Consider the following 26,939-nt stretch of genomic DNA (forward strand, 5'->3'; position numbering starts at 1 on the left):
GACTACAATGGCAGAGACTGAGTTTCAATGTGTACCTGCAAGTCAGCATTGTCCCTAGGGGTTTAAGATTTACAAAAATGCCGACTTTTGGAAATAAATATGAAGAACTTTTGTTCAAATAGCAGGAATTAAATTTGCAACTTAGTGCTGAATACATGCATCTGATGAATGACTTTTTCCATAAACATGAAATAGAACTGGCTGCAGAGATCGAGACACTAGAGAACACTGTTACAAATTCTCCCTATTTTACTCAAGTCTCAATAGACTATGAGAAGTTACTTGAATAACTTAAAATGTTTGAAAATGGCTTAATTGCAACAAAAAAAGGAAATTACTATGGGACATTAATGCATTTAATAATAAAAACATTTTTTCATGGGCAAGAGCAAAACGCACAATAGAAGAACAGACTCAAGTTAGAACTGACCGATTGCATGTCTTAAGTTAATACATCTATGGAAACTATTAATTTCCTGGATGTCATAGTCGCCAAGAAAGATTGCTCATTGAATACTTCCATCTATAGGAAACAAGTACAAGATGTTAAGTATGTTCACTCTGAGAGTATGCACCCTAAACATGTTTTCAGAGATGTTATTAAGAGTCAATTTATGAGAGCTAGTAGGTTGACACCGAGGAAGGGACGTTTATTAGTGAAATGGAAGGAATGGCAGCTGATTTTAGGAGCAAGCGATATGATATACATCTTATTAATAAATCTAAAGATACAGTAAAACAGCTGAGAAAAGATGCAGCTAAACCTTATTTTATGAATACAATTTATACTGAGGTTAATCTTACTATAGTTATGGACAAGATAAAAGGCCAGATTAACTATATTATGAAATACAGTAGACACTCTGATATTCTAAGAGATATAATTAGAAGACATTGGATGCTTTTAACATCTAATCAAAAAATCAGTTAACTAATAGGGGAAAAACCACAGTTTGTTTATAACAGAGAAAATCATTTAAAACAATATCTTTGTTATAAAGATGTGAATAAGAAGAAAAAATCTAGTAACAATATAATAAAGATGGGTACTGTCCCCTGTTATAATTGTGCCCACTGTGTAGACAACTGCACTGATTTATCCTTTAATCTTCCTGTCAGTGGGGAAAGCTTTTCATTTAGAGCAAGGGGTATTTGAACTACAGAAAATGTTATATATTTTGCTCACTATATACAATGCAATTGTTTTTATATTGGTAAAACCAATAAAAGGCTGAAAGACAGGATAAGTGCACATATTTCAGATGTATGTAGAAATGTCTTAACAAATGCTTTAGCCAAGCATGTATCTAGTGAAGGACCACAACCTAAATTTAAGTTCAGGATTTTACAAGTTATTTTTGTGAATAATAGTGTGGGGGGATATTATAAATAAGACAGAAATGTTTGAATACAAATACATTCATTATTTTCAAGCTGACCACTTTCCTGGACTTAATACTAATATTAGCATTAAACCAATTTTAAAAGATAAACATGGTGTCATTTATGATGTATTATATATGTTTTGATTAGTTGCTTATTTCTGGCTTACAATAGCATTTTATTTAGAATGTACTTTTAATGCATTAATGTTCTCATTTGATTTTTACTACTGTGCATTTTAAATGAATTTAAATGAAGTTAATTGACTGTATGAGTTGATTGGCTGCACATTATTTATAAGGTCTGTAAAAGTCTTGTATTTTACACACCGATGAAGAGTTTTTACTTGAAAGCTTTGTCATTTGTTTCATTAAAAATTCTAGAGTTTTAGAGCATTGGACTTCTTTGTTTTATTCTTGTGGACTATTTGAAGTACTCTGAAACTTTTACTCAGTAGACATCTGCCTCTTAACCTATAGTTAAATTATGGTGTAAATGGCATATACATCCGCTGTCTACAAATCAGAAATTTTGTAGCCTCTGACTCATTGCTCCATTCAGAATCAGTGATTTCAAATATGACCTGATTTTACATTCTTTTCTTCCAGTCTTTAGTTGCATGCTAGGTAAATTCATATGTGAAAGTACCTGTACCTTTTTTTGCAGAGAGGGATGTCATAAAACACACACATGTTTGTCTCCAGCTGTACTTTTCTTTGCAGTCATATATTCCTCTCTCCAGCATGTCATATTTTGCTAGTATCACTTAGTTTGATAAACATAGATATATGCCTGTAGTTCTTCAGAGATTTCCTTAATTCCCTGTTTTAATTTTTAAGTCTTTGGAATTAATAATTGCAAGCTACATGCACATTCATAATCAAACATTGATACATGTGATACATTGTAAGGCATACTAAAAGAAAAGCAACAAACAGAATTTCCTTTTAGACTGTATTGCATGTCAGTTGCCAACCTTTTATAAACATTAAAGTAATTAATTGTGATAACATTAACTTTATTAGAGTTATCATGACCTTTACTAATATAAATGAAGTAAGAACGTGTTAAATACATTATCTGGAAATCTTGTATGGATCTGCTTGCATGTTTCTTATGTAATCATGGCAGCAACACACAATCATCTGTAATACTGAAATTATTTAGACCAAAATCTAACTCTGTGGGGAAAACATCTACAATCACTTATTTTGGTTTATTAAAGCATCATAAAACTCTCCTCTCCACATTATTGTTTCAAGCTATATAACCTTTTCATGCCCTTAATTTGGACCTCCTGATGCTGTGTTCCTAGTTGTTAAACCCACTTATTCTGGGTCTGTTTTACACATAGTATCCAGGGGGCAAAAGGCACACATTAGTTGATTGGTTTATATAGACATCTGGACATCATGTGAATATGTGGACAGCTGAGAGGTATGAATGTAAAGTATTTGGTCCAAACACAGTAGAGGACAGTATATCTACAGTGTAGAGTATTGTGATAGCCCATTTCTGGTATGCTGTACTAAAGCTGTGTAAATGATCTGTAATGGTACATGGACTGCCATCTACAATAAACACTCAGGGGAAGTGTGTGTATTGAATAGAGACACAAAGATGGCTTGTAGGAATGAACACATGGAAACAGGACAGGTGAAACACCCTAATGTACATCAGATGAAGCCATGTCAATGATAGATGGTTGTACAGTAACACCAATCACATATCTATATTGTTCACTAGGCACTACACAGTGAAAATGTGTTTTATGTGACTGTCACACAAGGTGACATAATGACGAGGATGTCTGTGTGAGATAAGCATCCTCACATGAATAATGCAGAGGGCATCTATTAACGATCTGACATGCAATTGGGGTAGGGTGCATTTTGTGAAGTTATGCAAACTGATTTTCACAAATATAAGTGTAATCTCAGCAGAGGTCTCCAGCATGTGGGACACAGGTAAAGACTAATAGAAAACATTAAAAGAACCAACCACAATCATGGACATTATCAAAATAGTACCACCAGTAATCCCATGCCTCTGGCATAACATATGTGATTTAGAATGATGAGATGATTCTGCACAAATATACATGAACAACTGTTATGCTACATCTACACTCTATGAGGGTAACCATGTACATTGTTCTGGCACTGTAACATCTGCTGGAGGTGTTAGAAGGGACACTGCTTTACCTGTATGGCACATTATAACAAATACAGGTTAGTTCCACAAATGATATCCATGCCATTAATGTTGTCAAACACCTATGTATGTAATGTGTGCATCAGCAGAGCAGGTAGCACACAACTTGATTTGTGTTCTGCACCATCAGACAGTCATGTATATGCCACAAAAAGAATACCTATGTATGGCCAATAAGCTATGTGACAGCTCAATGTGACAAATGTGGTATGCTTCAGTTACACATCACTGGAAGTGATGTGCAGAGAGGTACTTGAAGAAGGGGTGCATGAAGGCTGGGAACTATGAAGATATTATGGCCTCTGATGTGGATGTCCTTCACATACTCAGTATTTTTGCTACATACAAGGGAGTAGACAGCACTGTGGCCACATGCTGGTGGACATTCCACTTGCCATCTCCCCCAGGATACAGGTCACATACTTACTGGTCTGATTATAGGGTGTGATGCCCACATTATATTTGGGTTGTGTGTTAGGTTTTCCTGACTTGTCGTTGCAGGTGTTGTCTTGGATGTGGCAGCAATTTTTGGTATGTGTTGATACTGACTGTATTATACTAATTTCATAGTTGGAGTCAATGATTGCCTATAATATGTAGCCCTTCAGGCCATTATTTGGACACAGGATGTGCATGTCATCTGTGATATCCATACTTAATGACAGGAAAGGGCCCAGCAGACAGCCCTGATATACATACCTGATCACTGGACCTGAGATATAGGTCACTTCACACATTTCAACTTAGTGAGATGCCACATATGTGATACACTAGTCTACCCACTTGGTGATATAGCTGTGTATTGCCACATATGACAGTGTAGATTGAATACCTCAATGTGGATTTGTGTCAAATGCCTTGAACTGGCCAAGTTCCACAAGATGATATTGTTGTCATACATGCCCTTAATGACCTCTTTGAGGACATCTATCAGATGTAACAGACATGGTGTAGCATTAACAACTGACACAGGTCTGTTGCACACAGCCAGAATATTACTAATGTCCATTTAGAAGAGGTCCATGATGACATGTCGGTGTACCTCACAGTTGAGGAGAATCAGGATGTCTCTATACATGCATGCATAACGTGCTGTCCCCACAACTCAGATGGATGCATGTTGATATACACCCTTCTCGGGAACATAACCTTTGTGGAGGGTGTTGTGAAGTGTGTATTCAACTGTATCAGGAAGGTATATGTGCCGAGTCATGCCATAGGTGATCTGTGATGTTGTCACAGCCCATGTTTTCCATGTGATAAGCTTGGATGAAGGTAAGACAGTGCATACTGCCTATCATGGTCTGGCCTAGGGTTTGGACACAATCCACCATGCAGGTATCATTGAGAAATCCTCCCAGCTGTGGAGTAACCCTTACATCACTAGATGGGTAACCATTTGGCTCACAGACAGAACATATACTGTGAAACTTGGTGAATCAACATGTATCAGTAGAGCTGTCACCATTGGCAAACCCTAGGGATCTGTGCTTGGCCCTTTTCTGTTTGGAATTTATTTCTTGACAGTTCAGGCTAAAGTATACTGCCTTTGGTTTACCAGATTTACTGATTCTTGCATATTGGGTATAATCACTGAGTTCATCAAGCATGATAACATACTATAGTAGGAGCCAACATAGACAAATAATTGGTGAGAAATCTACACGATGTGCAAATAAATGCATAAATGTGTCTTTATGTTGCCCTTCTAAAAAGTAGAAGTCCGTGTTGATTACAGCATTGACAACAGTCCTGCTATGCTGAAACCTAGTGATGCAGCCACTGAAAACACATGTAGATAGCAATCTGAACTTTGACCACCAAGTGTCCACACTGGCATTGAAAGGCTATGTTGTACACATCATATGTCATGACATCATATTCATATCTTAGGACTATATGACAGCACTGTACTCAAACCTCATCAGAACACTAATAGAATATAAAGCTCCCTTTTGCATGTACCTCTCCAGACACATGCAGCAACTAGACAGGCCACAGGGCTTTCTCATAAAGAAAACACAGGGACTACAAACCATGCCATGATATATGTGGAGTGACTGAATGCCATGTCAATGTAATCTGTATCTTATAGGAGGTGACTTCTGCCTGGCCTCCAGATCAGTCTCTGACCCTGCCCTGTTGTGAATAGTGCATATTGACAAAACTGATGTAGCTGATGACATCAGCAGTGCCTGTTGAGGAAAATATGGTAATAGCAGTGTCTTACATGCAGGTGTAAAAGTGTCTATGTAATGTCAAGCAAGAGCACAAACACACACACCAGTTGTCCGCAGTGTGAATACAAAACCCTACCTATCTAAGTACACAGACTACAGACATCTGTATTTAAGGCAACCACCACAGGTCATGTCTGTCTCAGACAACACTTTATAGCTGATGACATCAGTAGTGTCTGTTGAGAAGAATATGGTAATAATAGTGTTCCACAATTCAGCCTAAAATGCATTCTGTAATGTCAAGCAATAGTGTGCATGCACACACTCGTGTGAGCACACCTACACACACACACACACCTACACACACACACACACACACACACACACACACACACACACACAGCTGACTGCAGTGAGAATAGAATCCCTACCTAAGTACTGTATGCAAGTGCCATGGCACAAGTCTAACTTGGAGTGTCTCAGACAGCACTTTATAGCTGATGACATCAGCATTCCCTGTTGAGGAAAATATGGTAATAACAGTGTTGCACATGCTGGTGCAAAATTCTCTTTGTAATCTCAAACAAGAGCACACACACACACACACACACACACACACACACACACACACACACACACACACACACACACACACACACACACACACATACACACAGTTGACTGCAGTGAGAACACAACCCCTACCTAAGTATACAGACTACAGGACTCAGTACTGTGTGCAAGCACCGCAGCACAAGACTAACTTTTACAAGAGTGCAGGTCAACTTATAGTGGATGACATCAGCAGGCCATGTGGGAGAGCAGATGTTGGGAGGCCTGCATGAAATGGATATGTAGGCATGTGCAAGTATCAAAATGTTGTCAATCCATGGTATTGGAGCAGTAATTGTAAGATGCACACTTCTGCTGTTCTGACTAGATGCACACTCACCCACATACATATACACACACACACACACACACACACACACACACACACACACACACACACACACACACACACACAGTTGACTGCAGTGAGAACAGATCCCCTACTTACCTAAGTACATAGACTATAGAACTCAGTACTTTACGCAAGTGCCACGGCACATGTCTGACTTTTACAAGAGTGCAGGTCAACTTATACTGGATGACATCAGCAGGCTATGTGGCAGAGCGGATGTTGGGAGGCCTGCGTGAAATGGATGCATAGGCACAATTCTGCTCTTCTGTCTAGACACACACACACACACACACACACACACACACACACACACACACACACACACACAGTTGACTGCAGTGAGAACACAACCCCTACCTATGTATACAGACTACAGGACTCAGTACTGTGTGCAAGCACCGCAGCACAAGACTAACTTTTACAAGAGTGCAGGTCAACTTATAGTGGATGACATCAGCAGGCTATGTGGGAGAGCAGATGTTGGGAGGCCTGCATGAAATGGATATGTAGGCATGTGCAAGTTTCAAAATGCTGTCAATCCATGACATTGGAGCAGTAATTGTAAGATGCACACTTCTGCTGTTCTGACTAGATGCACACGCACCCACATACACACACACACACACACACACACACACACACACACACACACACACACAGTTGACTGCAGTGAGAACAGATCCCCTACTTACCTAAGTACATAGACTATAGAACTCAGTACTTTACGCAAGTACCACGGCACATGTCTGACTTTTACAAGAGTGCAAGTCAACTTATACTGGATGACATCAGCAGGCTATGTGGCAGAGCAGATGTTGGGAGGCCTGCGTGAAATGGATGCATAGGCACAATTCTGCTCTTCTGTCTAGACACACACACACACACACACACACACACACACACACACACACACACACAGTTGACTGCAGTGAGAACACAACCCCTACCTAAGTATACAGACTACAGAACTCAGTACTTTGTGCAAGCACCACAGCACAAGACTAACTTTTACAAGAGTGCAGGTCAACTTATAGTGGATGACATCAGCAAGCTATGTGGGAGATCAGATGTTGGGAAGCCTGCATGAAATGGATATGTAGGCATGTGTAAGTATCAAAATGCTGTCATTCCATGGCATTGGAGCAGTAAATGATGTAAGATGCACACTTCTGCTGTTCTGTCAAGATGCACACACACGCACACACACACACACACACACACACACACACACACACACACACACACACACACAGTTGACTGCAGTGAGAACAGAACCCCTACTTACCTAAGTACATAGACTATAGAACTCAGTACTTTACGCAAGTTCCACGGTACAAGTCTGACTTTTGCAAGAGTGCATATCAACTTATACTGGATGACATCAGTAGGCTATGTGGCAGAGCAGATGTTGGGAGGTCTGCATGAAATGGATGTGTAGGCATGTGCAAGTATCAAAATGCTGTCAATTTATGGTATTGGAGCAGTAACTGTAAGATACACAATTCTGCTCTTCTGTCTAGACACACACACACACACACACACACACACACACACACACACACACACACACATACAGAGTCTCAGACTGCTCTGTAGGCTAGGTATAGGTCACTTCTCAGCAGTCTGCATGATACTGAGTACAGGGACATGTCTATCAGTCTCTCCATGCATGTCATGTTTTGGAGGCCCTTGATTGTCCCAGTCACAGATCTCTGTGGTTTCTCTAATTGTTGCAGGTGTCTAGTGAGGTACACACAGAAGAGAACAATGCAGAATGTATGTCTCGCCACTACTGACACATAGTGATTAAAGTGTAGATTGCTATCAACATGTGTTACCAAGTCTCACAACACTGTGTTTGAACTTAAAGGGGTGCTGTGTATATCATTATTAGCAGGGATATCTCATTGCCAAATGTGTCAATGTGGCATTGTTTGCCTTAAGGTTCAGTGTGTGAGTTTGACACCAGTCATTTGTCTGTGTCAGCCCCTTCTGTAGTACATTACCATCACTGGGGGACTCTATATGAGTATGTCCATGTAACAGTCATCTGAAAACATGGTAAAGCACAGGCAATCCACAGTTGCCTGGGCTTCAGATAAATAGTGTCCAAACAACTGAGGACCCAGCACAGATCATTGTGGTATACCAGTGGTAAGTGTGCTAGTGGTGGAGGTGCACTCCCCAACTTTGACAGTGTGTGCTCTGTCAGCAAGCCAGTTGGCTATCCATCTAGGAATATATGGTTTAATTCCCAGGTGAGAGATTTTCATTATGAGACTTGAATGGTGGATAGCGTCAAGGCCATGGATAACTCAACATAGGCAGGTATGTCCTGTTATCCCTCATCCAGGTCTTTGGGGTCAGTATCAAAGAAGTCCATAGGTTTAATAAGCAAGCTCTACCTTTGACAAAAACAAAATGAGTCAGGTCAAGTGTGCTGAAGGTCAACTATGTCCCTGTGGATAAGGTCCATGCTGATTCCTTCCCTAGCTTTGCAGATAAGGCTTTTTAGACGTATGGGTCAATAGTTGTAGTTCTGCATGTTAACAGATGGATGTGCATTGCATATCACACAACCTTGGATATTACTTTCTGTATTGTAGGTGATATATGTGTGGAAAAAGTACTGAGACATCAGAACTGCAGTGCTTGGGGGGAGAGAATACATGGCTGCATTGTAAATATGTGACATATTGTTATATATGGCCTTCAGGTTCTTATGTTTCCACATATAATTTCATATCATAGATAAGAAATGGACAGTAAAGAGCAGTAATACATAATAATATTTACTTTTCCATAGAGCAGCAAGCAGTGGATTTGTGTGACAGTTGGCAAAGTATGCATGCATGCAAGATGCACATTTCCAGTACTATTCATGTTTGCACTTAGCTAAGCAATGCACAAACATAAGCCACATTGCTAAAGTGTGAGAATTAGTATTGACTGTATGAAATGTACCTGGTGCTTAGCTGACTCTGGCAACATGTGTTAATGCACTGATACATGTTTCTTTTGAGCTCAGATGATACTGGGTTTAAATATAGGTGTATCTAATACCTTTAAATATTTTTCAATAAACATTGATAATGCAATGACATGAATTCTTTATAGTACATGTATAGCTGTGTGTTGGCATAGCACAGCAGGGTTAAGCGGCATTGCACAGACCTAACCACAGCAGTTTGCTGCTTTTTACCATTGCTACACATTGGTGTGCAATGCACACGTCTGCGCAAACATGAAGCCCAAAAACTCAAGGGATCCATTGCTTTTTCTGCTACTTATGCATATTGTGTGTGATTCTATTTTTTGTCCAGATTAAAGGTGCTAAAATGTGGTAGACAGGAAAGTGGTGAAATGGGGAGCAAGGAGGGGGAAGAACAAAGGGAAAGCAGTATAGGAATCTGCAGGAGGGAGATAGGAAAGAATGATTGGTATCTATTCTTTAACAGTGTAAACTGAAAATATATGCATAATATTAACTGAATTTGGACTGTCACCTCCACAAAGAGGGCTGACTACAATGCAATCATGTTGTATAGCCAATTGGACCAAATCAAGTGTGCCAAGATGACACGTGTGAACTGGAGAGATATGTATGAGGCAATTTTTTTATTTTGTTGGGACAGGTGCCCATTTATTTTTTATTTGAGAGAGACAGGAATGTCAGGGAAGGGACATAGGTATGTCTGGGCAGGTAAGTTGTGTAGGTGAGGAAGCAATTGCAGACAGACAAGACAAGATAAAAGACAAGGATGGTGATGAATACAAAAGGTTGGAGAACACCATGATTCGGGTGAGAGTGAGGACAACCCAGGACAATGGGCATCAATGTTGGTGACAGTGAGAATTGAGTCCTCACTCACTGGACTGTCATCATTGTCACCTTACTCAGCAGGTGGCTGGAATGCTTGATGTCTCCTTGTACAGAACATGAGAGAGATCAGCCTCTCCATTTGGCGTAAGCATGCACCATTGATGTGGTGCACCACTCTACATGTCATCCCTGGCAACTCGCTGCAAGTAATGAAATCACCACTTCTGACACTGCTCCCAGAGGGTAGCCCTGGACCAGCCTCTGAGGCAGAACTACCTGAGGGTGCAGGTAGTGCAGGATAGCAGAGGCAGTCCTGCCAGACTGGCTCCCAGAAGTGCTGGGCATTGGTGCTGAAGCTGGATAAGTGGGGGCAAGTTGATCCAATGGGGCTGTACTACTTCACTGTGCTGTGGAGCATTTAGTGATGTGGTATACATGGATGACATGGACACATTTTGATGACACGTAATACAAATAAAAATGGAAAATAAATAAAATAAAAATATTTTTAAACATAAAATGAAATAAAAATACAAATTGTTTTTAAAAATAAAATTAAAATAAAATAAAGAAAATAAAAACAATAGATAACTGTTGGAGTGAGAGAAAAAAATGAGATAGAATTAGTACCATCATATGTTATATACAATGCATTAATACAGTTATACAACTATTATCTATTTTCCATGTAATTATAGCTCCTAAGAGATAAACACTATACTACAGATTGCTGCAAGTAATCCTTGAAATGTGCATATTTTGCACATATGTGTGGTCCAATTAAACAGATTACAGTTTACAGCAGGGCATTTGTGCCACTGGTACAGAGTCTTTGATTTAATGTAAATATTATTGAAGAAATAACAATAATGTATAGTTGTGAATTGTGGTATTTTAACCCACAACCTCTTACTGAAGTCTAATATTGGACTCTTACAATTGGTTTGTCCTACAGACTAATGCATGCATACTTGCTTTTACAGTTGGGATATGCATGCTTAATTTGATACAAGTCAATAAAATACCCAAAAAGCCATTTTTAACTTTTAAAACTACACTAACACTTCTCCTCTACTGCATACATAACAGTTGCTTCCCTCATTCCCTCCAATTGAGTTTCATAGTCTTGGACATTGAACTCCCCATCTCTTGCAGCTGGAGAAAGAACAGAAAATAACAGAAGAACATTATGTATGTCAGTCTTGGCTATATTAAGCTTTCTAAGTCTTACAAGTGCTCTTTTTAGTTGCTACTTACACAGCTATGGGATGTCCACAGTCCTAAATTCCTACAACCAATGGTCAAGAGTATCCCTCTTCCTCCTGTGTGGGTCATTAAAATGATACCTACATTGCTCTCCAGTGCGTAGGATACCGGTGGCGCTGGATGAGACCTGGACATAATTATCCCAAGTATCAGACTTGTACTGGAAGCCAGAGTAGTCCCCCTAAAGAAGCCTGTGGCTGTGGTGGTTTACTACGGGTACAATAAATATCCTGGACTCCTGGACACCCCACCTCTGTGCTCTAAATCTGGCACCTTCCCCACTAATGCCAGCCATGTCTACCAGCAGACCTAGAGCAATGGAGACTGATGATTCCCTTCATGTTTCACTGTTGCAGTCATCACAGTTGGGTTATCTGCTTGCAGTAGCTCTTAGTCGGCCTGATTAACAAAGTCTTGGGTCCTGCTTCGGTTGCTGTCTCTTCTTCCATGACATCAGGTCATCAGGGGTATAAAACATGCAGCCGATGCCATTATGTCAGTCTTTCTTGCCGTGCGGTGCCCGAAGCAGAAGCAGATTGCAAGTGCCGGTCGGCCGACTCCTGAAATTTTAATTTTCGAGTTTTAGAACCAAAGTCTTCAACTAAAAGCCAAGTATCCCGTTGGGGAAACTTTTTCTTGCTCTAAACCGATGTCAGTAAAAATAAATAATTACATTACTTGTGGAAAGCAAATACCTCATAAAGATTTTCATTTGTACTGTATTCCTTGCCTAGGCCCTGACCACAACATACCTCGCTGTCGGTTTAGTGCCTTATTGAAACCACGAACTATCTGTAATCAGTATATTTTCGCTTGTAAATATTTTCTTGCTCGGTTCAATTATTCTGATATGTCTTCGTTAAGCCATCCGACTACTGACATTCCAAAAAAACACAAAGATAAAGACAGAGACAGGCCGCCAAGGTCCAAAGCTACCGACAATGCTTCTCCTTAGCCAGTCGCCAGTTCGCCGGTACTCAGTGAGGTGCTTTCTCAGCCCCTGATACCCGCTACTTCAGATTCGCAGACCTCTACTGAGACCCATTCAGAGTCCTGCATGCCGCGAGATGCTTCAACTGTGGAACCTGAGGATGTCTCTACCTTGGATGGGTCCTGAGCCACTGTGCAGGCACCGGCTTCTGAGGGTGTAGTCAGACCTACTGACTTGTGTATTAAACCGACGCCATGTTCTTCTTCAAGGCCTAAAACTCGGACCATGCCTAGAAAACTGATGCCCAGACCACATAGTCAGGCCTCTATGCCTAAAAAACAAATGATAAGAATGGCTGAAGACCTTATTACTTTAATCAGGGGAAGCCAGCCTTCCCCCTCTAAGAGACCTAGGACTGAGTTTGCTTATGATACTTCTGACCAGGATTCTGAATTTTCTGTTTCCTCTGATGACCAGGATTTACCTTTATCTGCCTTTGAGGATTCTGATGCTGAGGATTCTATTCCCTCTTCTTCACCCCGAGAAGATTTCTCTTTTGGTGAAACCTTGCATACTCTCAGGGAGCATTTTCGTTGGGAAAGTCAGAATTTCTCTGATTCTAAAAAGAAGCTTAGGGATTTCTTACTCCTGCCCCAGCACAGGCCTTTAGCCATACCTCCTGTACTAGACATTGTTGATGATGCCTTTTCAGAAGCTAGCTTGGCCCCTGACTTTTTACCTCCTGCTCCCAGAAAACCTGATAGGTATTACAGGGTCCCTGACTCTCACAAGTTCTTTTTTAAAAATCCTACTCCGGATCCTGAGACCATTTCACAGGGACCCAAGGGCATTAAAGCTACTACTGCCAAAAATCCTACCCCCTCTGATAGAGACTCCAGGGCGCTGGATAGATGGGGTAAGAAGGTATACACTTCTGCAACTTTGGCCATTAGGGCCTTAAACTGCCAGTTTCATATGTTAAAGTATCAGCAGCATATTATTGGATTGCTTAAACAGAAAATTATGTTGATTCCTGATTGTGCTGAAAATAAGGATTTACAGGATTTACTGCATTCAGATGAACAAGTTAGAAAAAATACTTTGCAATGTGGTTTTGATTCACTAGAAGCATCTTGCAGAGCTGCTGTAACTGTGTCTATATTTAGAAGGCATGCTTGGCTTAAGGAGCAATCCTTGCCAGATCATGTTAAAGTGAAATTACTGGATGCTTCCTTAAACCAGGACCGCCTGTTTGGACACAAGGCAGAAGAAGTTCTTAAAAAGATGGAGGAAAAAGCTAAATCTATGCAAACTGTTAAAGATTTTTTTACAATTTTTTACAAGTACAACCTCCAAGGTTTAGTAGGCATTGGCCTTCCAAGAATTGGTCCTTTCCTGCCTCTTCCAGACCTTCTCAGTCCAAACCCAGATCCAGCAGAGCTCCCAGGCTTCAGTCCCAGGGTACACAGAGGACTAAGCAGTTGGGGGCCTCCACTTCCAAGTCTGGGAGTAATAAAACTCCCCCTATGGTAAACTGTCTCAATAACTTCTTTTTAAAACTTCCAAGCACTTCTCAACAGACTGCCCCTTTGGGGGGAAAGATTGCTCTTCATGCAAAGAACTGGGAACTCATTACCCAGGACAAATGGGTTTTAAATATAGTATCCCAGGCATACAGATTTCAATTCCACACATTACCAACACCAAGCAGGTGGCCAGATCTACCCCCAAATCAGTGGGCAGAGGCCCAAAAACAAGTACTTTCTCTCTTAAGCATGGAGGCTATTCGGTTGGTACCAGAAGAGGAAAAGGGACAATGTTTCTACTCAAGACTTTTCCTGGTACCCAGAAAAGACAATTCATGGTGTCCTGTCCTGGACCTGTCTACTCTAAACATCTTTTTGGTGATTCCAAAATTCAAGATGCTGACTCTTCACCAGTTGCTCTTTATGCTAGGCAAAGACACCTGGTTGGCAACACTAGATTTAAAGGAAGCATACCTGCACATCCCAATCAGGGACTCTTGCAGAAGATACCTATGCTTCAAAGCAGGCTACAAGCACTATCAGTTCTCTGCACTGCCCTTTGGCTTATCTACTGCTCCCAGCGTATTCACAAAGTGCCTAGCTCCAGTCATTGCATTTTACAGGCAAAGAAATATTCAAATATACCCATACCTGGATGATTGTCTAACTTAGGTAGAAAGCCAGGACATACTTTTGAATCATCTGGCCTTTGTACAAAGGGTGCAAACTTGCTTGGGGTACACCATAAACAAAAAGAAATCACACCTGGTACCCTGTCAACAAATTATATTCCTGGGAGCAAGCTTGAATACAACTTCCCAGATGGCTTTCCTCACGCCAGGGAAACAAATTCATTTGACTACCTACTTCAAACTAGTGGCCACAAAAACCCTGCTATCTGCAAGGCAAATACTACAAGCCTTGGGGTTCATGGCCTCCTGCATTCTTCTAATTCCATATGCAAGACTGCATATGAGGAAACTACAATGCTATCTAAAAAGCCTATGGTGTCAACATTCTCAGGATGTATAAGCAATGATCCCTATCATACCTTGCCTACGCCTAGAGTTCCTTTGGTGGGCAAAGGCCTGCCACCAAAACAATTGACTACCATTCACATTACCCCCTGCTGCCCAAACCCTAACAACAGATGCATCAGACTATGCATGGGGGGGCTCACCTGGCAGGGAAGTGCATTCAGGGCAAATGGAACCCAAGTCAAATGCACCTGCATATCAATCAAAAAGAAATGCTAGCTGTACAGAATGCTCTGACAGCCTTCAAGGACTGCATTCTTCCAGGACAATTAATGGTAAAGACGGACAACACCACTGTTATGTGGTACATAAATAATCAGGGGGGACACATTCTTACCCCCTCTGCAGACTAACCATGGCATTGTGGAACAGCCTTGAGCTACAAAGTGCACCTACAAGCTCAGTTCCTGCCAGGAAAACCAAATACACTGGCAGACGGACTAAGCAGAAACCTCATGGATCCACACGAGTGGAAACTGGAACCAAGAATTTTCAGCATGTTGACAAGCAAATGGGGGAGCCCAGATATAGACCTGTTTGCCTCCCCCCAGAACTATCAATTGGACAAATTTTGCACAAGGACTCCACACAAACAAGCCTGGAAAGTGGATGTGCTGTCCTTCAGCTAGAAAAAACTATCAGTTTATGCCTTTCCTCCTCTGCCTCTGCTCTCCAAAGTACTACTAAAGGTCAAATAAGATAAACCAAGGATGATTTTGATTGTACCAGACTGGCCACGCCAACACTGGTACCCCCTCTTGCCCAGTGTGTCACTGTTGGCCACATGGCACCTGCCTCAGATTCCTACTCTGTTGTCTCAGCAGGAGAACCAGATTCTGCACCCTCAGCTTCAAACACTGAACCTAGCAGCCTGGCTAATTACCTAATCTCTCCTTTACCATCCCTCAGTAAACCAGTGACAATGGATATCATCTTAGAGGCAAGGAGGCCTAGTACTAGGAAATCTTATGCTGAAAAATGGAAAAGATTCTGTGCCTGGAACCAATCTCAAGGAATGAGTACAGCAGTGCCCAATTTACCTCAGATTTTACAATACTTAACTGAGATGCTTCACAAGGGCCTGTCTTTCTCCTCCATCAAAATTCATGCCTCAGCCGTTTCAGCTCATTATAACACAGAACCTCCCATCTTCTCTCATCCACTGCTCAAGCAGTTCCCCAGAGGGGCCAAAAATTTAAGACCACCCAGGAGAGCTCCAACTCCAGCCTGGGACCTTAACTTTGTATTGGAGAAACTCACTCTTCCTCCTTTCGAGCCAGCTGCTACTGCATATTTAAAATTCCTTTCTTGGAAAATAGCTTTCCTTTTAGCAATCACTTCAGCAAGAAGGGTATCTGAATTACAGGCCCTTATGGCAGTGGAGCCTTTCATCATCTTTCATGCAGGCAGGGTGTCCCTCAGGACCAACCCCTCTTTCATGCCCAAGGTGGTATCCAGTGTGACCCTTAATCAGTCCATTCATATACCAGCTTTCTTTCCTAATCCATAGAACAAAGGGGAATGGATACTGCACTCCTTAGATGTGCACAGACAACTTAGATTCTGCTTGGACAGGACTAAACTTCAAAGGAAATCTGAACAACTGCTGCTGGCATTTGCTGCAGGGGCAGAGGGGAAGGCTATTTCAAAGCAAACTATTTCTAAATGGATAGGCCGTTGCATTCATTTCTGCTATAAGCACCATGGAAAACCTATTCCACAAGGGATCAGACCCCACTCTACCAGGGCTGCATCTACATCTACAGCCTTTCTCACAGGCGTCCCTACCAGGGACATCCTAGAAGCTGCTACCTGGAGTTCTGTACATACTTTCACCAAGCATTACCATCTGCCAATTTTCTCTAAATCCAGAGCTGGCTTTACCACTGCAGTCTTGCAGGGCCTTATTGCTGGTCCTAATGCTATCTAAATTCCTCCTCCCATCCTTAGCTTTGGGATTCTACCCAAATGTGATGACTGCAACAGTGAAACATGAAGAACATAGTACAGTTGTGTACACTTACCATAAATGTAGATGTCTGAGTGCATTCACTGTTGCAGCCCTGGTTACCCTCCCTCCAGTCCCCTTACTTCTTTTGGCTATACCTCTACTCTCCTTTACTATGCTTAAAAGCTTTCTGGTGTATTTGCTTTTTTGTTGGAGGTATAACCCTGTATATTTATAGATTTAATTGCTTTCCATTAGGGGGGCACCTGACATCTATGGCAAGAAAAACTGACGTAACGGCATCAGCTGCATGTTTTATACCCCTGACGACCTGATGTCACGGAAGAAGAGACAGCAACCGATGCAGGACCCAAGACTTTGTTAATCAGGCTTACTGAGGGCTACTGCAAGCAGATGACCCAAATGTGATGACTGCAACAGTGAATACACTCGAACATCTACATTTATGGTAAGTGTACACAACTGTACTTTTTCCTGCCAATTCCACTTATTGCATTTACTGGAGTGCGCACACCTGAGCAAAGCATTTGTGCAATGCTAAGCAGACTGCATCAGTGCCAAGCAGTGAGGAATGAAATAATTGCAACTGGAAGGTTAATCTAATAACACAATCACAGTGTCTCATCCCTCATACATATAATTAATATCATCTCCACTATTTAAAGTGTTATAAGTGAGAGTTAAAATAATAGGAAGTGGAACAACAGTAAAAGTGTATAGAATATCCTGTATTAGAATCCAGGACCATGTGTACGGCAGTTCTACACTTACAACTGTTGACACAAGAAAGTTGAAATAACACCTGTTCATGTTTCAGTTCATTGCTATCAACTGGAGTGTCACAACAGTAAATAAATGGTTGCACGCTCTGTACTAGAATCCAGGACCATCTGTACTCCAGCCCTATACTTATAACTGCTGTCACAAGACTGGTTACATGACATCCCATAATTTAATAATCATTCTTAAGATCTCTCTGTTAACCGCCGTGCAACACCACTTAGGTTTGGGCAGTGACAATAGAATTAATTGAATGCATCTGGTTTCTATTTTTGACTGTCTGGGTCCTGTCTGCTTCCTGGTGACCCAGTTGTCCAGTTTGCACACTGCTGCACTTCAAATGAATGAGAGAAGCACAGCCAAATCTACCACTCATTTCCTCCATTCCTGTGGTTGCCACCACATCACACAAAAACTGCTCCCCCTCAAAAACTAAAAAAGTTAATGACAAAAAAATAAAAGCATACATAAAAACCATTTTGCAAGATGACAATACTAAGGTAGGGTCAATATCTACAGACAAAACCTGTGACACATATAAATGTGGGTTTTGCTCTATATGTAGGTTCATCCATGAGGGCCCCTTTCTTTTATTGGGTCATTTAGATAGAACTATTTCTAGTATGGGTAGGTTTAATTGTAACAGTGTTGGAGCTGTATGTATTAGTGTGTGGACAGGTTGTCAGGCATTTTATGTTGGGATGACTACCCGAGCCCTCCATAAAAGAATTAAAGAGCATGTTTATAACATTAAGCATAGGGATGTGGACAATGCCCTCTATAAACACAGTGTATCATGTGAACATTACAAAAAGGTTTTATTTTATGTTTTAGAACAAGTCCCCAAGGACAGAAGGGGTTGGAAATTATAAAAAACAGTTTAGAAAAAAGAAAAAAACTTGTGGCAAATTAGGTTTAAGGCTGATGAGCATCCTGGTTTGAATGGAAATATTAACATTACATGTTTTCTGAGGGAGTGGAGATGTATGGTCAGACTGAACATTATAATGAATGTTTATATATTTTTAAAATTTTATTTTTACAAATGTTTTTTTGTATGTTCATATGCTTTTAAATGTTAATTTGTTTAGGAAGTTAATTGGAAATTAATTATGTTAGTGTTGTATTTAAGTGGATTTTTGTAATGGTTGGTTATTTCTGAAGAAGTCCTTTTGGATGAAAAGCAGAGTTAATAAAGTTCAGTACACTTAAGAGTGTTTTGATATCATTCCTGCATTGGTTTGGCCTCCTGGTGTATGGTCTTTTTGTTTTTGGTATTATTTTTTTGGACATTTTTTTGGTTTTTGGCTTATAAAGACAAAAAAAAAAAAACAAAGGAAAAGTAGCTGAAATGAGTAAAAGCAATGTATGACATGCACACTACAAAATGTTAGTACACATGAGGTATTTCTACAGAGGTCTACATTTGATCTCTCAGTCCACTGAACCTTCAGAACACAGTAAGGGTGCCTTATCCCTCTTTGCCACACAAACAGCTTTGTAGCAAAGAAATCAAATCATTCTTCATACAACCAGCTGCAACATCATCTACAGTTATATGACACCATATAACTGTTATTTGTACATTTATCCAGCCTGCACATATAAGTCAAATAGGTCTCTGTTGTCACATGTTAAGGTCATTTCTGTACACATCTCCTACCTTTTACTTGCTTTCACTACCAAGTAAAAACAAGAGTATGGTACTCATTCATATCATTACACAATGCACTCCAGCTTCAAGACTTACCTTGTACATGCAACAGTTGTCACAGTTTTATTTCAGAGCTGACTCTGCCTGATGCAAGCAGTACACAGCCAATACATGGGGAGGCAAAGGTTGTGAGAGTTGCCTGGCATCAATGTTACTATATGTATGTACATAGGAAGAAGGTTTTAGGCCCCTAGGTGGTGAGTGAGTGTGCTATGCATTATCTCTTTGCCAATGCAAGGGCATATTGAGCATGCCTACATCTGCCTACACCTACAGAAGCTGGTGGTTCCCCCTCTGACTCATCATCTGCCTGTGGCTGTAGTGACCTTGGCATTGGTGGTTGAATGTGTGCTTCTTCCTCTTGCTGATCCTGCCGAAGCTGTTTTCTCAGGATGATGTTGTGTAGCATGGCACATACTGTGAGTAATTCAGTACATGTCCATGGATTGCACTGCAGGGCTCCCCCAGATGTATCTGTGCACTGGAACCATGACTTTAGCAGCCCAAACATATGCTCTATGATATTTCTGGTTTTAGTGTGTGCCTCTTTATGGGTTTGTGTGCATTTCTAATGGGTGTCATCAGCCACGGTTCCAGTGCATAACATGCATCCCCCAATAAATGATCCTGTGGGATATCCCCCCTAACAAATATCTGGTACAGTTGCAAGGTGTACCAGATATGTGAGTTGTGCTAACTGCCAGAGTTACCAGCATACACATTCAAGATGATTCCCTTGGCATTACACACATCTTGGCAGTTAATAGGGTGGTAGCCCTTTCTGTTTATGTAGAGCCTACCCTGTTCCCTGGGTTGTGCCTTAATTTCTATATGTGTGCAATGGTGTTTATGGCACCCAGTAGTTTAGAGTAGTGTGCTACATGGTAGAACTCCTGCATATTTCTGTCCATCTCCTCAGGTGTACAGGGAAAATAGATGTGGTCACTGGCATGTTTGAGCATAACATTCAGGAAATGATGGAGGATCCTGGATGCCGATGCCTGTGACAACCCCAAGATTTCCCTTTTTGGTCTCTGAAAGGTACCTGTAGCTAACATTCTAAGTGCTAAACATACCTTTGTCTCCACTGGGATGGAGTCCCCTCGGTCTGCCCTCGCTCTGAGTTGAGGATGACAGGTTGCAGAGTTCCTGTAGTGTGTCCCTATCCACCCTGTATTGCTGTACAATTTCCACATCATGTAAGTTGTGAAATGTTTAACAGGCCTGAAAACTCTTCTCCTTCTTGGCCTAGATCTATTGGCAGCAGCAGCAGCAAAGGCTTCAGCCTGTTGCACATACAAATAAATGAAAGCAGCAGCAGCCTCTAACATTCTTTCCATGTAGGCTCCTTCCCATGGTTGTATTCCAGTAGGTTTTGGAATTCACTAGGAAAACCAGCACTGAGTCTACATGGTTGTTTTATAGCTTGTTGAATAGCACCACCATGTTGGATTTGTTGATTAGCATGTAATTCAGCTGTTTATGTTGTAATTAGCATGCCACAGTGTTGACCTTGTTTGCCGGTGGTGCACGCCTCTGCATGGAGCTTACTGAATTTAAAACTCTATGCTACCATATTTGCAATGCACCATGCACATGGTAAAAATGGACTGTTTAGGGTTTATTGAATTAGGCTGTTTGTTTTTTCAGCTTCAGAAAGATAAAGAATTGATTCCACCATCTTGGAAAATAGCCATATTTACTATTATTCCAAAATATGTTTATCATTTATAAAAATCACATTAACCAATGCATTTTAGCAATAATCTTCACAGGAGTAGAATAAAATGCATTAGTACCTTTAAAATGTCTCATTACGGAATAAATCTGTTTACAGATAGTATTTTAATTACCCTACCAGACCATCAAGTGATTTAAACATTCTTATATAATTTTAATATATTTTCAGAAGTTTTGGTACTTTAATTTAAACAAAACGTCTATATTTTACAATGAATATGAACCACAAACACGTTAAGATAAAGTAGAGTATAGGTGAAAGAAGGTAGTATGAAACATTTAGGAGTATAGATTTCATCAGATTTTAAAGAAATTGGTCTGGTTTAGACAAATAAAATAAACAGTATGACTAACAGTCATCTCAGTTAGTAGGAAAAAGAAAGGGTTACCCCATAACATAAATTAATACTTCTGAAATTTATCCTGCTGTGTAAAATATTATTTCTGAGCATGTCACAAGGATGCTATTTAATAAATGATAAATGATTGGTCAGAAGAATGAAAAAATTGTTTGGTCTCCACATAAGCCAAGCATTTCAGATTATAAGATGTCTAAAATTCAGACAAAAGGTGTGGGTTACAGTTTCCATACTTAAAACTGTATATTAAAGCACTGCATCAAACATGTTTTGTAAAGTTCTAACCACAAAATATGTTATAAATAGTTGAATGTAAGTATATTATTAGACAGCATAGATATATGTATATATATATAAATATATATATATATATATATATATATATATATATATATATATATATATGTATATATATAAATATATGTGTATATATATATATATGTGTATATGTATATATATAAATATATATATATATATATATATATATATATATATACACACATACATACATATATGAGAGCCCTTCATTTGTTCGAACTTTCAAATGTTTGAAACTCATATGGCTGACACCATATGAGCGAACGTTTGAAAGGCCAACAAATGATTGCGGAGATCCCGCTACAGTGCGGACTGGGAGAGTCCCCTTTCCTGCACTGTAGTGCGATCTCGGAGTGATAATATTTAAGTAGCAGGGGGATGTGGGGGGTCCAGGGGGGGCTTTCCCCCTGCATAGCACAGTTTTACTGTGTTTACAGGTAGGTAAATGGTGCTATTTCAGGATGTTGGTCTTTCAGAATGTCAGTCATATGGTGTTGACCATATGAAAGTCAGCATTCTGAACAGTCGACATTCTGAAGTAGACCCATATATATATATATATATATATATATATATATATATATGTATATGTATGTATATATATATATATATATATATATATATATATATATATACATATATATATATGTATATATAAAAATATATAATGTCTGTTTTACTTGTATTTGATTATTCATTTACAGTATCTGAATATTTTAAAAAATGAAAATGCAGCACGCATTATGAAGATGCAAAGTAAAAGATTGGTTTAATGAAAGATGGAAAGCAATGTAATGACATATTTTCCTTTTCATGATTACTTTAGAGCCCGTTTCCTTCTGGGAGGACGACATGGAGAATTCAAGTTTTTGCCTCCAGCTGGCTATGCTCCATGCTATGAAGCGCTGCTTCCAAAAGAGAAGATGAGAGTAGAACCTGTCAAAGAGTACAAACGAGACAATGACAAAGTCAGGGATTTACTTGGCACAACAGAGTTCCTTTCTCAAGCTTCCTTTATTCCTTGCCCTGTTGACACTAGCCAGGTATGAACTTTGCATCATTAATTTCCTTTATTAAGCTTAAGCCTGTGCAAGTCATTGTGGCATCCAGTTTGTTACCTCTGCTCTGTTAATGCCACTGTGTAAGTTTTCAGATTCAAGGAACACAGATACAGGTCAGAAATGCTTAAAATGGTTATATATCATGATTGAAGAAGTATTTTATATAGCAAAAAGCTGATTTATGCTAAATGCATTTATATATAGATAACTGCAACAGTACATCGCAGTCCATAGCACAGCCAAAATATGTAAAGCAAGCCTTAGATAAAAACTTTAGGATTTTATTGAATGGTAATGTAAAAATGGTATACATAAATCTGATGTAGCACATGCATCTATTTTTAAGATAAATGTTTCTTTTGATTTTTTTAGATGGCTTTATATGTAGTTCATAGGTGTTCAGTCCTAGTACATATATAATTGCCATATCTCAGAAACCATTCACACAGCAGATAATTGTCATTGATCACTTATGTTCTTGTTCTTATTTCTTAAGATGCTGATAGACATTAAATAATGTTCATAACGCAGGTAATTGTTTGCTGAAATTTCAATGAATGGGATATATTAATTTGTGCTGTTTGTGATAGCACTATCATGTATCACAGTGAACTTTAAGCTACCATGTATAGATTATATCAAGCTTACAGCAGAGAGAAATAACTTGTATGTTGTCCTAGAGAGTTCTGTGATATTATGACAAATCAAAATGAGCTTTACAATGTAAAATCTTGCAATGATTGAAAAAGACTGACATTCTGCAAGCATCTTTAAATTCCTGTTATGCCTCATACTACCCCCAAATATATGTCCTATTACAAATGCATATATGAAACTTCTAGGGCAAAGGTTTGGTATTATATGGTATGCTATATCTATAAGTGGGGCTATTCATTCATCTTTGGTCATTCCAGTTTATTTATTTATTTTTTTATTTATTTTGTGAAAAAATAAGTATATTTTTGCCTGTATACCTCTTATACCGAGGACTTGCTTGAAAATTTATTATTATGCACTCAATGTGATATTTCCATGAAACGCTTTAAAATAAACCAGTGAGGTTCATAAGTAAGCTTTATAATGAAACATATGTAATAATATGGGTACCTGTCTGCATTGCTTATTGTAATACATGATACTAATGCATGCTTCTGTGTGCTTCACATAAAAGTAATATTTGCATTGCCACTTGCAGTGATAAAGCTGAACAATTTATGATGTTTCTAGCAAAGTAATATTAGTTCTTATTTGTTTTGGTTAATAATACATTGCTAAGAAGGTATGTTATTTGCAATTTTAAATAGATTGTCTTGCCACCACATCTTGAAAAAATAAGAGACAAACTAGCAGAGAATATTCATGAACTCTGGGCTATGAACAAAATAGAACTTGGCTGGACATATGGCAAGGTAAGGAAACACTAGCTTTTACTGCTCAGTTCTTCTTCTGTTATCATGCCCTTTAATGCTTGCTTTCCATTCTTGAATATTTAAACAAGAGATGAAATAGAAATTTGGGTAAAGTTTTGAGTAACACCCAACTTACTGTGGTGCTCAGTTTGATAAGTAATATGAAATGCTTATCTTATACCTGTGGAACTCGACAATGATGTAAATTTATGATGATTTGCCCACTGTATTATAGCACAATATTACCAAGACATATAGTCAAGGTGGGCATTTTGCTTGAAAATTCACTCACAGTGGTATGTATGGCAGAATGCATAACTTGTTATGTACTTGTTGGCCGTACAACTAGAAAGGTAAATGTACAAATTTTTAAATATACATATGCAATATGGAAAGAAAACTGTAAAATGCCTTGCCTAAACATGCCTTTAGAAAAATGAAGATTTTTAAGAAATATATTTTTATCTGATGCAAAACATGGAAATTGGAATTTATGGAGGGGTAATGTAGAAAATGATTTACATTGTGGAGAATGCCAATGGCAAATGTTAAATTTTAATGGGAAGCCAAGATTAAATGACGCTATAATTTAGAAATGACTGTTAAAAGCCAAATGCAAAAACAATTAAATTTCTTAATGCTCATTTAATATGTGTATGTCATATATTTTAATTATTTATTTTTAAGTCATTTAATTGGAAGTCTGTGTCATGCTATTTAAAGTGAATATTTTATCAGATGTTTTAGTGTTTTAGCAGTCGTTAGTCTGAAAATGTCCTAAGTGTGGGAAACAAAAGCACTTAATTTCTTTTTGGGCATAAAATACTGTATTGGTGAAAGACATTCTCAATTGCCATATTTTTGAATTTGTTTCACATAGTTATGCAGTTTCTACCTGTGGAAGTGATTAAGAATACTCTTGCATTTGTCAAAAATGTTAGTTTGTAAAATGACCAAGTATAAGGAAATTTAGCCATTGCAGCCTTTTTAACACCTTTATTAAACATGACATTTTTAAAGTGACAGAGGTATACATACAGTAGTAAAAAAAAAAAAAAAAAAGCACTGCAATATTTCCATTTTTATTTCATGCAGTATACAAATGTTTTCTTTTTAACAATTTTCATTCACTCCAGCATTATATGAATTACTCAGTTCCTGTCTTCCCTTAAGTTTCACTCCTTCTCCTTAGCATAAATTCCTTTTATCTGTGTGTAATTTGCTCCTTTCCTTTTGTAAAGATCCCACTCATATTATTTTATCCCCTTTGTAATATGCAGTACTTTAGTTACAGTTAGTTTACATTTTGATTTCCATTTTCCAGTAATTGTTTTTTTTTTCTTTTTTTTTTTTTTTTTTTGGCAGTCAATAACATTAAACTTAGTAAAGCCTTACTATGTCTAGGTAATTAAGATCCCATATCTGTGATCAAAAGAATAATTTCCTTAGTTACAATCATTTTTTTCAAATATTTTTTTTTTCCAAATAATATAATGCTTAACAATACAATCATCAATAAACAAGTATTATAAACCTTTATATACACTATGTACAATTGACCTGAACAAAGGAGGGGGAAAAATTAATAAAATATATAAAATTAGTAACAAAAATTTATAATATTCAATTAATAAAGTATAAAGTTACACATTAATTATTTAGGGTTCATTTTAATGTCTCAATAAGAGTTACAAATTTTTCCCAAGGACTGTTTGTCCATGTTTTAGGTGAAATTCTCGATTCCTTCAACTTGATTTCTAATGTTGCTGTTTCTTCCATCAATCTCAAGAATTCTTCCAGAGTAGGTCCTTGTGAAGACTTCCACTTTCTAGTTATACATTTCCTTGCCACAGCTAGTATGGACCAAAGTAGGTATAGATCTTTTTTATTCATTCCAATAGTATTAATATTTAAGAGGACTAAAGATTTGGTTAAAATAAAGGTATCTGTGAATATAGCTTGGAGAAAAATAGTAATTTCTTCCCAGAATTTTTTTTATATTAATACAATTAAAAATACATATGAGACCAATCAGCTTTACAGTTTAAAGAACGTCTCCAACAAATGGATTTATCAAGTAAATTGAATTTGGCTAGTTTATCAGGTGTAATAAATGCCCTGTGAATATATTTCTATGTAAATATTTTCCATACTTGTAAATTAAATGTTAAGTTAACAGAACATAAAAGATTTGTTTTACTCTCAATTGATAGATTAGTGTGACATCCTTTTGCTATGAAATTCCAATATCTTGCATTAGAGTTA

General features: G+C 38.7%; 1 protein-coding gene across 1 annotated transcript in view; it reads left to right on the plus strand.

The window, feature by feature from the left end:
- Positions 1-26,939, plus strand: part of RYR3 (ryanodine receptor 3) — a 3,250,282-nt gene that overhangs the window by 1,367,617 nt on the left and 1,855,726 nt on the right. Inside the window, exons 20-21 of the mRNA XM_044074157.1 lie at positions 23,031-23,247; positions 24,570-24,674. Of these exons, the coding sequence (XP_043930092.1) occupies positions 23,031-23,247; positions 24,570-24,674 (322 nt within the window). The remainder of the gene's footprint in view (positions 1-23,030; positions 23,248-24,569; positions 24,675-26,939) is intronic.

The sequence above is a fragment of the Protopterus annectens genome, chromosome 6.part0 (assembly GCF_019279795.1).
Source record: "Protopterus annectens isolate FY-2018-M chromosome 6.part0, PAN1.0, whole genome shotgun sequence".
In the NCBI taxonomy this organism is placed as follows: Eukaryota; Metazoa; Chordata; order Ceratodontiformes; family Protopteridae; genus Protopterus; species Protopterus annectens.